Source organism: Aethalodelphis obliquidens, unplaced genomic scaffold, assembly GCF_003676395.1.
Source record: "Aethalodelphis obliquidens isolate GAN/ISIS:26980383/991018 unplaced genomic scaffold, ASM367639v1 scaffold35, whole genome shotgun sequence".
Lineage (NCBI taxonomy): Eukaryota > Metazoa > Chordata > Mammalia > Artiodactyla > Delphinidae > Aethalodelphis > Aethalodelphis obliquidens.
Window position 1 is genome coordinate 5,572,474 of NW_020837979.1, and position 12,435 is coordinate 5,584,908.

At 40.9% G+C, this 12,435-nt stretch overlaps 1 protein-coding gene across 9 annotated transcripts in view; it reads left to right on the top strand.

The window, feature by feature from the left end:
* The window catches only part of TBC1D8 (TBC1 domain family member 8), a 121,880-nt gene that overhangs the window by 56,782 nt on the left and 52,663 nt on the right, over window positions 1–12,435 (top strand). For all 9 annotated transcript variants that reach the window (XM_027128789.1, XM_027128791.1, XM_027128792.1 and 6 more), the window contains one exon: window positions 10,554–10,672. In XM_027128789.1, coding sequence (XP_026984590.1) covers window positions 10,554–10,672 — 119 coding nt within the window. Of the gene's footprint in view, window positions 1–10,553; window positions 10,673–12,435 lie in introns of those variants that run through there.

Sequence of the window (12,435 nt, forward strand, 5' to 3'; positions counted from 1 at the left end):
AAAAAAAAAAAAAAAAAAAAAAAAAAAAAAAAACTAAAAATAAGAAGGAAATTCAGGGAGTGTGAAATTCTCTGCCCCATGTTCTTATCCTGCTTTCACTTCTGACTTTACAACATGTTCACATAGGTGGAGGTTAATTATCCAGGTTTATGCCTTTTTAAAAAAATCGAAGTATAGTTGATTTACAGGGATTCGGGTGTACAGCAGAGTAATTCAGTTAATACATATATATATATATTCTTTTTCAGATTCTTTTCCATTATAGGTTATTACAAGATATTGAATATAGTTCCCTGTGCTGTACAGTAGGTCCTTGTTGCTTATCTGTTTTATACATAGTAGTGTGTATCTACTAATCCCAAATTCCTAATTTACCTCCCCCCCCCCCGTTCCCCTTTTGGTAACTGTAAGTTTGTTTTCTATGTCTGTGAGTCTGTTTCTGTTTTGTAAATAAGTTCATTTGTATCATTTTTTTAGATTCCACATGTAAGCAATATCATATATTTGTCTTTGTATGGCTTACTGCATTTAGTATGATAATCTCTAGATCCACCCATGCTGCTGCAAATGGTATCATTTCATTCTTTTTTATGGCTGAGTAGTATTCCATCATGTATACACACCACATCTTCTTTATCCATTCATCTGTTGGTGGATGCTTAGGTTGTTTCCATGTCTTGGCTATTGTAAGTAGTGCTGCTGTGAACATAGGGGTGCATGCATCTTTTTGGATTATGGTTTTCTCTGGATATATGCCCAGGAGTGGGATTGCTGGGTCGTATGGTAGTTCTTTTAGTTTTTTAAGGAACCTCTATACTGTTTTCCATAGTGGCTGCACCAATTTACATTTCCGCCAACAATGTAGGACGGTTCCCTTTTTTCCACACTCTCTCCAGCATTATTATTTGTAGACTTTTTGATGATGTCCATTCTGACCAGTGTGAGGTGGTACCTCGTTGTAGTTTTCATTTGCATTTCTCTAATAGTTAGCAATGGTGAGCATCTTTTCATGTGCCTGTTGGCCTTCTGTATGTCTTCTTTGGAGAAATGTCTATTTAAGTATTCTGCCATGCCTTTTCCGTTAAGAACATTAAAAAATTATTTTCACTATGAAAATTTTCAAACGTACCTCAAAGTAGTGAGGACGGTGTAATGAAATCCTCCTGGGTCCTTACGCAGGTACGTTAGGATCAAGGTTTTGCCCACCTTGCTTTATCTCTTACTCTCTGAGTCTTTTTTCCCCCACTAATGTATTTTAAAGCAAATCCTAGAAATTATGATATTTCGCCCCTACATATTTTAGTGAACATCTCTGAATCCAGGGCCGTTCTTTGTCACTGCAGTAGCATCATTAAACTGCTAGAGGTAACCGGCCTCCTTGCTGTCACTTGCACTTGGTGCAGACATGGGCTTCTGGCTGCTTCAAGATCCTTCATGGACCTGGTTGTTTTCATCCACGTTCAACCAGAAACACACCACTAATTTGATTGTGTGTGGCTTATGTCTTTTTTAGTCAAGAAAGTCTCCATCCTTCCACTCCCACCCTACTGTTTTCCCCCAAGTCATTGACTTGGTGAAGAAAGCGGGTCAGAATGTCCCGCTGGTACACTTGTCTGTTTCCTTCCTCAAGGTATCATCTCACCCATTACTTGGTTCCTCATATTTCCTGAAAACTGGACAGTAATGACAAAGGTTCAGTTGAATCCAGGTTTGTAAAGAAGAATACTGAACAGGTGGTTGGCCTGTATCCTGCCTGGGGGTCATGTATCCTCTGGTGTCTGACTCTTAGTGATGCTTATATTAGTTGATAAGCTCAGGTGACAGCTTCCATTGCATTCTCCCCCTGTCAACCTTTCATCTAATGGTTTTACCCATTTTGATATTGCCTGAATAATTTTTCTCTACATACTGCAAAGTGGTGATTTTCTAATTTGATAAGTACTTTCACAGCTGTCACCTTGAGCTTGTCTGTAAAGAACTTTACCTTATCACCTAGGGCTGTCTGGTCACCCTGAGAACATTTAGGAAAGGGAGGGAAAGAATGCTCGCTTTTGCCTTTTAGTTGCCTGTGGTTTACGTAAGTAGTTGGTGCCCTGGTTGTCTGCAGTGGTGACAAGTGAGTTATTTTTGGTCTTGTTTTAGTTTTCTTTTCTCTTTTACTTCCTCCCTCCCTTTTCAGTATCATTTCAGAGTCCCTGTTCCCCACTCCCAACACTTTATTATGAAATTTTCCAAACATGCAGAGAAGTTGAAAGGATTGTACAGTGAACACTCTAAGGCCGGGGTGTTTATACGTTCACTGTGTTTCAGTTAATTGCTGTCCTTTTTGATACTCAGGTCATGCCACCTTCTGCCTACAAGAATCCCTCCCTCCCTGTGCCTTCTGTGACTTTGTCTCACTTTCATTCATCTTTGAGTGATTCCTTGCTCTCGGCCAATAAGATGCTAAGTGCTCATCTTGTGCGCTTCCTGCCTCCTGTCTGGAATCAGCCATTCCTCCAAGTAGCCCTGGTTCCTTTGTGTGGGTCATGGTATTTAGGGACCACAGTCTGGGGTGTGGGGTTGCTCATTGTTACTGGGCTGTCATTGCCTCTAAGGCTCTTCCAATAGGTATGAGCTAAGAAGTATGTGAAAGAAAAGAAAAAAGAGGTATGAAAAAGAAAAATAAATCATGAGTTCATACTTAGCTTTCTAATTCGGCTGTAAAACTACGTAGTTATAATTTAACTTTGATATTATATTTGTTTATCTCCTCTTACTCACTGACGATCTTGGTTTCTAACAATATTCACATAATTGTTCTCTATTGTACATGCACGCAAACATATTGTCTCTAAATAATATCAATACTGCTATTAAGAGTAAGAGTAGTGGACTTCCCTGGTGGTCCAGTGGTTAACGCTCCGTGCTTCCAATGCAGGGGGGCTTGGGTTCGATCCCTGGTTGGGGAACTAAGGTCCCCCATGATGTGTGGTGCAGGCAAAAGATTAAAAAAAAAATGATGTAAAAAAAGAACGAGTAGTGAAAGAGAGTAAAGTTTTTGCAGCTCTATTTGGCCTTAGAATATATTTAACTATGGAGGTATAGTCAAAACACTGTTTAAAACAGTCATTTTCTCTTTGTAATTATGTTGGTAATTATTTTAATAACCTAATAAAGTTAATTTTTAATTGTTAAGGATATTTTTTCCCTTATTGATTTGACTCAAAAAATACAAAACACTTTCATGATTAATCAAATTTATAAAATCTATAAAAACAAAATATTTGTAGAGAAGCCATCCTTCCCCCCCCACGCCCACTTTCTTTTTCACAAAGGTCACATATATTCTGCTCTATGCCTTGCCTTTTTTATGTATCAGCATATCCTGGAAGTCATTCCACATCAGAGAGGAGAGATATTCTTCCTCCTTCTTTTTTTCTTTCTCCCGCTCTTTCGTTTTTTTTCTTTCATTGCCCGGAAGTACCATAGTTTATTTAACCTATTCTATACTGATGGGTATTTCTGTTGTTTTCAGACTTTACCATGACAAAAATGCCCCAATGAATAACCTGGTAGATTCCTAGAAGTGGGATTGTTGCCTCAAAGTGTTAATTAGATATTATTAAATTCCCTTCTCTCCATTGGCATTGTATTATTTTTTAAAGTTCCAATCAGCAATGGATGAAAATGCCTGTTTTCCCAGACTTGTCATCAGACCTATTGTCAAATTTTTGGATTTTTGCCAACCTGATAGGTAAGACATGGTGTATTTCCATAGTTTTAATTTGCATTCCTTTTGTTTTGAGGAAGTTGAACATCTTTCATGTTTAAGGACCATCTTCAGAAACTCTTTATTACTGTCATTTGCCTAGTTTTTTATTGGGTGCTTCTTTTTTCTCCTCAATTTTTAGGTGCTGTCTGTATATTAGGAATTTTAGCCCTTTATTTGAGGTGTGAAATTACAAAATCTTTCCCCAGTTTGTCATGTAGTGGGATTTAGCATGCCCCTCTTTTATACTTTGTGATTTTGAGTTATGGTTGGAAGGTTTTCTCATTCCTGAGCTACTCAGGAATCCACTCATGTTTTCTTCAATTACTTGTAAATAACTGTTGTTCCATGTCTTCTGGCTTGCATCGTTTCTGATAGGAAGTCTACTATCATTCTTATCTTTGTTCCACTGTAAATATTGTGGTTTTTTTCCTTCTTTATCACTGGTTTTCACTAGTTTGCTTATGGTGTGATTTTCTTTAAAGGTTTTTCTACTTGGTGTTCGTTGAGAATCTTGAATCTGTGGGTTTATAGTGTTCATCAAACTTGAAAACAATTTCAACCATTATTTCTTCAAAAAAATTTTTTTCTGTTCTCACTTTGGTAGCACATATACTTAAACAACATTTTTTTTTCTGCTCTCTGGTTCCCCTACCCTGCTTTTCCTGGGACCTCAGTTACACAGATTCAAGCTGCTTGTTATTGTCCCACAGTTCACTGATGCTCTGTCCTTTCTGTTTTGTTCATCCTGTTTCTTCTGTTTTTCATTTCAGAGTTTTTGTCGCTATCAAGTGCCCTTTTCTCTGCAATGTCCAATTTCCTTTTAATTGTATCAGTATATTTTTGATTTCAGACACTGTTTTTCATCCCTAAAAGTTTGATTTGGAATTTTTTTAATGTCTTCCATTTAGTTCCTCACCATCCTCTTGCTTTCCTCCACTTTTTGAACACATGGAGTATATTTATAACAGCTGTTGTATGTCTTTGTCTTTTTATCTGCTTCATATCTGATTCTGTTTCTATTGATTGATTTTTGTTTTGTTTACGTAGGTCAAACTTTCCTACATCTCTGCTACCATCCCTGCTTCTATTTCTGAGAAGTGTTTCTAATGGCACTAGAACAAGGACATTTTAATGACTATTTCAATTATAAATTAAAAATCTATTTTACTTTCAGTGTCAAGGAAGTTGAGTTTGTTTTTCACTTACCGCAAATAATTTTAGGGACTCATTCTAATTTGAAGGCAAAAAAGGATAAATTATGTAAAAAGAAAGCTTTAGAACTTATTTTCTTAAGCTATATAGTGAGAAGTATACACAGGTTTTAAAAAAAAGCATGATGATGTGATGTTGATATTCAACTTTTACATGTTCCTGTAAAGATACTGCTTCAGACAATATAGATTAGATGTTAAGAGTATCCACTTGAAGAATGCGAGATTTCTGAAAATTAAAGCTTTGGTCCAACCCTTTCCCCTGTCATTTGTAATTTTTACTAGATTCTTTGCCTCAGTGTTTCTCTGTGTAGGATGAGTGTTGAGTGGAATTTAGGAATGACACTGCCTTGACTGTTAAACTTTTAATTAGTCCTTTTGTGGTCTGTGTGGCTTTTAGTCCAGGCATTTAGACAGAAGCCTTTTAGTGTTTGGACAGTAGAGAAACGTTGACTATTGCAAAGGAACAGATCTGAAGGATGCACATGCAATGCCCATGTCATTGTAAAGTAGGATCTAGGTATCTGGAGAAGATACTTAATTCAATTGGATATTTACTATGCAGAAAGAAACAGTTGCTTTTTAAAACTGAAGCTGGGATCAAGTTATGTATGACTGTTTTCTGTGCAGAAGCTTAAGTATAGACAATGAGATGCTTGTTTTATTTCCTGAAAATACCTCTGGGGCAAACCTAAGATAATAAATACTGTGTGTGAGTTTCAAAGTGACTCAGCTGTTGGGAGCTGCCCCCCCGCCCCACCCTACTCCCCGGGCTCCAGTCTCCACCGTGCGTTACAGAAAGAGCCAGAAGAACAGGCCTCAAGGTAGGCTCTTGTCTGCACTTTAGATTTCTCACCTAGGAGGTGGAAATAACAATACCTATCTTGTGATGCTTTTCATGAAGATGAACAAGGTTAAGTGTACAACATACCTAACAAGATGCCTGGCTTCAGAAAGTGTCCTGTGCCTGCATCTCTGGTGCAGTTCTTTCTTAGACCATCAAGTTGGTTATTATAAATCCAGCAGTGTGGTTTGTCTTGTGGTCATAACTGATGTTTCTAATACTGTATTTTAGTCTTGCATTGCCATTTACAGATTTGATTTTTGACTTCTTGTGTGGGTAATGTGTAAGATCCACCGAACTTGAATTTTCGTAGAAAAGAGAGAAGTCTTTTCCAGCAAAAATTAGGGGCCTTAATGAAACAAAGTATCGATGTAATTTTGCTAATTGGGCTTCTGTTACAATCCACAGTAAGGCTATACATTTTGGTTTTAGAAAGCTGTATTAACCTGCTAGGGCTGCCTTAACAAAGTACAGCAGACTAGATGGCTTAAAGAACAGAAATTTATCTTCTCACAGTTCTGGAGTCTGGAAGTCTAAGATCAAGGTGCCAGCAGGGTTGCTTTCTCCTGAGGCCTCTCTCCTTGGTGTGCAGACGGCTGCCCTCTTGCTGGGTCCTCACACGATGCATCCCTGGTGTTTCTTCCTCTTCTTACAGGGACACCAGTCCTTATAATGATCCCTGCCCCATGACCTAATTTAACCTTAGTTACTTCCTTAGAGGCCCTAATCTTCAAATGTGGTCACGTTGGGGGTTAGGGCTTCATCATATGAATTTGGGGGGACCCAACTCAGGCCATAACAGTTCTCCTCCATCTTGGCTTTGGAACGCCCACAGCAGAAGCAGTGGGAATACTGCTGTAGTGTTGAGGCAATGTGTAGCCTTTTTATCATTCTGTCCCTTCAGTGGATGACAAATTCTCACTTTCTTATTTTCTCCTCTTTACATTTTTCACCACTTATATGTCTGTAATGTGGCTTTCAAACATTTTGACCGTGACCCACAGACAGAAATATATTTGAGTGTGTGCATAATTCTAACAAATATTTCATGAGTCAGTCATTGCCCTTATAAAGTGGCATGTATTTTCTAAATATTTCATTTTTTAAAAAACAGCTGTTTCCTGGTGGGCTACTTCATGTAGCTGAGAAACATGGCTGCCATGTGGGTTCAGAGCTTCAATGTGTCACATATGTTACGTGACTTTCCTTTCTAGTCCTTTGAGTCATTGGTGTGCAGTCTGCTTGCCCTGATTCATGGTATTTTTGAAGCCCATCATAAGACTTCCCTGCAGAGGAAATTATAGTTCGGAAAATTTCCCTGCCATTTGGCAACTTTCGTAGGAAGTAGAAGACAGTCGAGTGGGAAAGTTCCATCACGGTGATTGTCTTTGCTGGGAGAGGCACACAGCCGTGTCAGATTCAGGACAGGGTGACGGGTTTCATTACAACCTCCCCTAACTGCGGCTCAGTGATCGATTTTACACGTGTGTTGATTTTCTCTCTCAAGGTGTGAGCTTACTTTTGTTCTAGATTAGTTTTCCCCTATTTTAAGGCTTCTCCCCAGGAGGTAGAAGAATTTCTTAAAGGATAAAAGTCAAATTTTTGGATGACGTGACCTCAGGTCTTAATTCCACATGATATACTGTGGTGGGGCTCGGTTGGAATTTTATTCACAGCGTCTGTAGTTAGCAGGTGGAGAAGACACACGTGGTTTCACAGCTAACTGTTGGCCCTGTGAGCTTAGGAACAGGATCAGTGAAAAGCTGTCTCATGTCATCCAGGAAGACACCCTCAGGAAAATGTGATGGCGGGGAGAGTGCGTGCTCTACGTGCAAGCACAAAGTAGCTTTTTTAGTGTCAAGCCCTAGGAACTACTGGACTGAACTACTGGACTGGATTATGTAAGTGTTACTTGAAAATTGAAATGCAGCTTCTATGGGAGGACCCCAGGGCACTTCAAGGTCATAGAGAATGAGCTTCACACCCTGGTTTGCCTTTTACTGGATACAAGTGACCTTGGAGATGTATCTGAGGCCCCCTTCCTCACTCAGCCTTCATTTCACATCAGTGAGACCACGCCTGGGACAGAAAGGTCACAGAGTGAGTCCTGTCCCCTCTCTGTTCCTCCCCACTCCTCCAAGTCTTTTTTTTTTTTTTTTGGTAAATTAGGAAGTATATGAAAACATATGGCAAAAGATTGAAGGCCAGTACAGATATTCTTTTTTCCATGTATTCCTTGCCCTTTTTTTTTAAAAAAAAATTCTGACCAGTTGGTTTCATTATGATGCATAATAAAGGATAATGGTCTATGGATGGGGGAGGGATAAATTAGGAGTTTGGGATTAACATATACACACTACTATATATAAAATAGATAATCAACAAGGACCTACTGTACAGCACAGGGAACTCTACTAAATACTCTGTATAACCTATATGAGAAAAGAATCTGAAAAAGAATGGATATATGTATATGTATAACTGAGTCCCTTTGCTGTATACCTGAAACTAACGCAACATTGTAAATCAACTATACTCCAATATAAAATAAAAGTTAAATTAAAAAAAAAAGATCTAGAGAGAGGAAACCTTAAAGTGCCAGAGAAGAGCAGAGAGCTGCCCACCCCAAGGAGCCTGTGCAAATTTATTGGCTTCAGTGGCCCAGAGACTCTCTCCTGAGATGAATCGTGTGATGTGCTGTCCCTCCACCCACCCTGCAAAGAAACCATTGCTGACCAACGAGATTTAGGGGGTGTCCTGGTGACTGACACTTAGGTAGCTGCCACCCGAGGACACTGAACGTGCAAGGAGAATTAAGCCAGAGGCAGGTAAATTAGATGCCCACCTCAGCCACATCAGTGCTGAATGTGAGGAGCAGACGGTGTGGGTCCTCAGTTCAGGGGGACATTGTTTGGAAATTTCAAGAGAGCCCTGCTGTGGAGCCTGGAAACTTGTGGTGTGAGGCTGTTGTTTCAAAATGATCTCTCCCTCCCATAAGAGGGGTAGGGAGCCTGAAGGGCCAGGGGCTTCCTGAGACTGCAGGGACCTCCTAGGTGGATGGGAAGTAGATAGAGTTCGTGGCCACTTACCCCAAGTGGGTTGTGTCTTGGGTTTATGATCCCAAAAGAGCAAGACGGGAGGTAGGACTCATGGAGAGCTGGGTAGGGTCACTGGTTGTTATGGACTGAATGGTGTCCCCCTCAACTCCCCAAATTCAAATGTTGAAGCCCTCACCCCCAGTGTGGTGGTATTTGGAGGTGGGACCTTTGGGAGGTGATTAGGTTCAGATGAGGTCATGAGGGTGGGGCCACCCTGATGGGATTAGTGCCCTTATCAGAAGGACGAGAAGTCTGCTCTAGTGATGACCAAAGGACATTGCTTTGGCAATGCCATACCTAAAAATGGGAGAATACAGGGAAATAAATACGATTGGTTTAAACTCTCATTTTTCCTTATGGGGAAAAATGAGAGTTCTCTTAGATTCTTCTTTTTACTCCTTCCCAAAGTGCCCATCAGAACAATAGTCCTAGTACAGATGTTCTCCATACTCACCCCAAATCCACAGGTCCAAGGTGAGTTCTCTGGCATTTCTATGTGGGGGGTATTTATAAGGTCCTCACATACGTTCACACTCTGGGGAGAGCAATGCTGCAGGTAACAGAGAGAGAGAAAGCTCAGAGGTAGCATAATGCATGTCTGGCTTCTCCGTAAGTGGTACATGACTCTGTTGGTCGTTATGCCTCTCACGTTGGCTAGATTATTCTGCACTGTTGCTTGTCTGCCAGCCCTTTGAGGTTAGGGTATCTTCGGCTTCCCACTTGGGAAACCCGGCCCTCCTAGCCAGGCGTTCACCTATTTCCACACTAGACATACCCGATGTACACATGCCTCTTCTTGTGCAGGACCGTGCTTGCTTCAAGTCATGGACTTGATCAAACCTCTGTCCCACCACTTGGAGCTGGCACGGTCCCCGTGCCAAGGTGCCCACGTCCAGTGGGGAGGTCTAGGAGGAAATAATGACAACTAAGATGTCTAAGCTTTTTGGTAACAATGTTGCTTAATGCTTCACTAATAGGTTGATTGTGTTTTTAGTTGCCTTTGAAAGAAATTAATTTACTAGGTACGATTTAATGTTTCTGTGGTTTTGTTTTAACATGTACAATAAAACCTCTTTTTATATCTGTTTTAAGGGCTTTTTAAATAAAAGATATGAAGTACAGATTGATAAACCTGGAAATGTCCTAGTGGCAATGCCCTTGGGCCACTGGCAGAGCCATCTCAAGAGGTCTTCTCTCTGTGAACTTGGGCTGAGGTTCCTTTTGAGGGACCCTCATTCTTACGGGGTAAATTCTATGAGAATGTTCAGAATTGGTCACCCTGGGGCTTGTTTCCCCTGGAATGGCTGTATAATTATAGATGTTTCTGTCACTTGAGTGGAGGTGGTCAGAATTCCACGCGTTAGTGAGACTGGTAGGACGCCCACAGAGAGGTCCCGGGGATGACTCGTCTGGTTGGCTGGTCCATCCGTGTGGCAGAGGGATGGGTGTTCCCAAACCCCAGTGCTGCGGTGACTGGGACCAGGGCCCCAGTGGAGGGTGCCTGCCTTGTCAGCCAGCAAACTGGGATGTGAGAAGCCGGAACGTTTTAATAACATAAATGCAGGACTCGTATTTGGAAAGTGAGTTCATATTCTAAGAATTGCTTTTGTCTCTTAATCTCTGTGTCTTTTTCTGTTCTAACCCAGGTGCCACGTTAGAGGAAATAAACCAGCACTGGGACTGGCTGGAGCAAAATCTCCTCCACACCTTGTCCATCTTTGATAATAAAGATGACATTGCCAGTTTTGTCAAAGGGAAGGTGAAGGTAGGTCCCTGGACTGTGATGTTTCTCCCCGTTTCCCCATCTTTCTTATCACGTCCTTACAGCCTTCTAGACGCTACAGCATTTTTAATCATATTCTTCTCCCTTAACAGTGTTCTCCGTGGTAATTGAACTGCTTGGCTTACTACCTAAAGCAAAATGAGTTTGACTTGTCATCAGTCAAATTTTGCAGAGTCGGTCTGACAAAATTCACCCGAAAAAAAAAAAAACAAAAAAAACCCAACAAAAGCCTCATTCTCAGGCCTGAGGTTTCGTTACCCTTTACAGAAGTGAAGGTCCTTTTTTAATCTCAGGGAAAAAGAAAAAATGCTAAGATTCGTGTTTTTGCACAGCAACAATGTTATTTGACCCCTGAAGCTAGTTACTCCCAACTTTGTTTGCAGCTGTGACACCTTCTCCGTCTTTTGTTTTGTTGGACCTAGCACTTGCCTCCTTCTGAAAGTGGATATTTATTCTTAAAATATGTTAAGTGAAGAATTAAAACAAAATAAGTTTTGAGAAAAGAGAGGACTATTTGGGGAGGTCTCTCTCCATACCTGCTGTGAGCTATGTCTTATGTTAACAGGTCTCACTGCAAAAGCATGATTGGTAACCAGTGCTTTAAAAACCCTCTCAGTGTTGTTCATCGTTGTTTGTTTCATCTTTAGTTCTTCTAGGTCCTTGTTAAATGTTTCTTGCATTTTGTCCATTCTATTTCCAAGATTTTGGATCATCCTTGCTATCATTATTCTGAATTCTTTTTCAGGTAGACTGCCCAGAAACTAACACACCATTGTAAAGCAATTATACCCCAATAAAGATGTTAAAAAAAATAAATAAATAAAATGTTTTATCAAAAAAAAAAAAAAAACCCTCTCAGGGAGAGACGGTTTCTCATTCTAAATTTAACTGTCTTACTAAACACTTTAACACATTAGCCTGTAATACAGTTTTCATCCCAGAGTGTTGTTTTTTTCTTCCCAAAAGTGTGCCTTTCCAGCACCCCATGTGCTTTGGCTTTTAGTAAAGGGTCTTAGAGTGAATTCTCAAATTTGAAAGGACAAAACAAGAGCACCTTTTTCATTTGGGGATTGGGGATACTTGTGGGATCAGGTAGAAGACCAGTCTTCTGAGTCCAGGTGGAATGACAGTGTTGTCTGGTGGGGATTAGCAGGTGGGCGCAAGCCCTGGCGGGTCTCGTCCATCTCATGTGTTACCACCACAGCCTGGTCCAACTTGGTTCCTTGGGTCAGGCTGCACTGGGGCTTAGCAACAGAAATACCCGGTTCACAGTTATTTTTCACGTTGACCCCTTTTCTTGGTCTCACATGGGTTGTGGCGGTCCTTTGATTTAGGTGTTTCTCCTCTTAGTTGGGAACGAGGAAATGCATTTCTGCTGCAGTGGCTTTTAGAAAGCTTCTGTAGGGGAGGGAAAAACTTTTCCTTTACCCTCTTAGGTTCTGTGCCAGGGGCCTGGAAATTAAACTGACAGAAGACAGATTAATGAGAAAAACAGTTTATCAGCCTCTGCGGCCCACAGACAGGTAGGAGAAACTCTGTGATGAGTCACTCAAAGGGGTGCTTAGGACCTGGGGCTTGGGCAGCATCGTAACGAAGAACAGTGCATCTGTAGAGAAGTGAGGAGTCAGAGGAACAGGAGTGCGGCCTTTTAGGGCAGCAAACTGCCGGACACCGGGTACTGGAGTGAGACTGACTGCTCCAGTCGGGTTCATCCTGTAGGTTCCTGCTGGTGCCTCTGGAGTTGG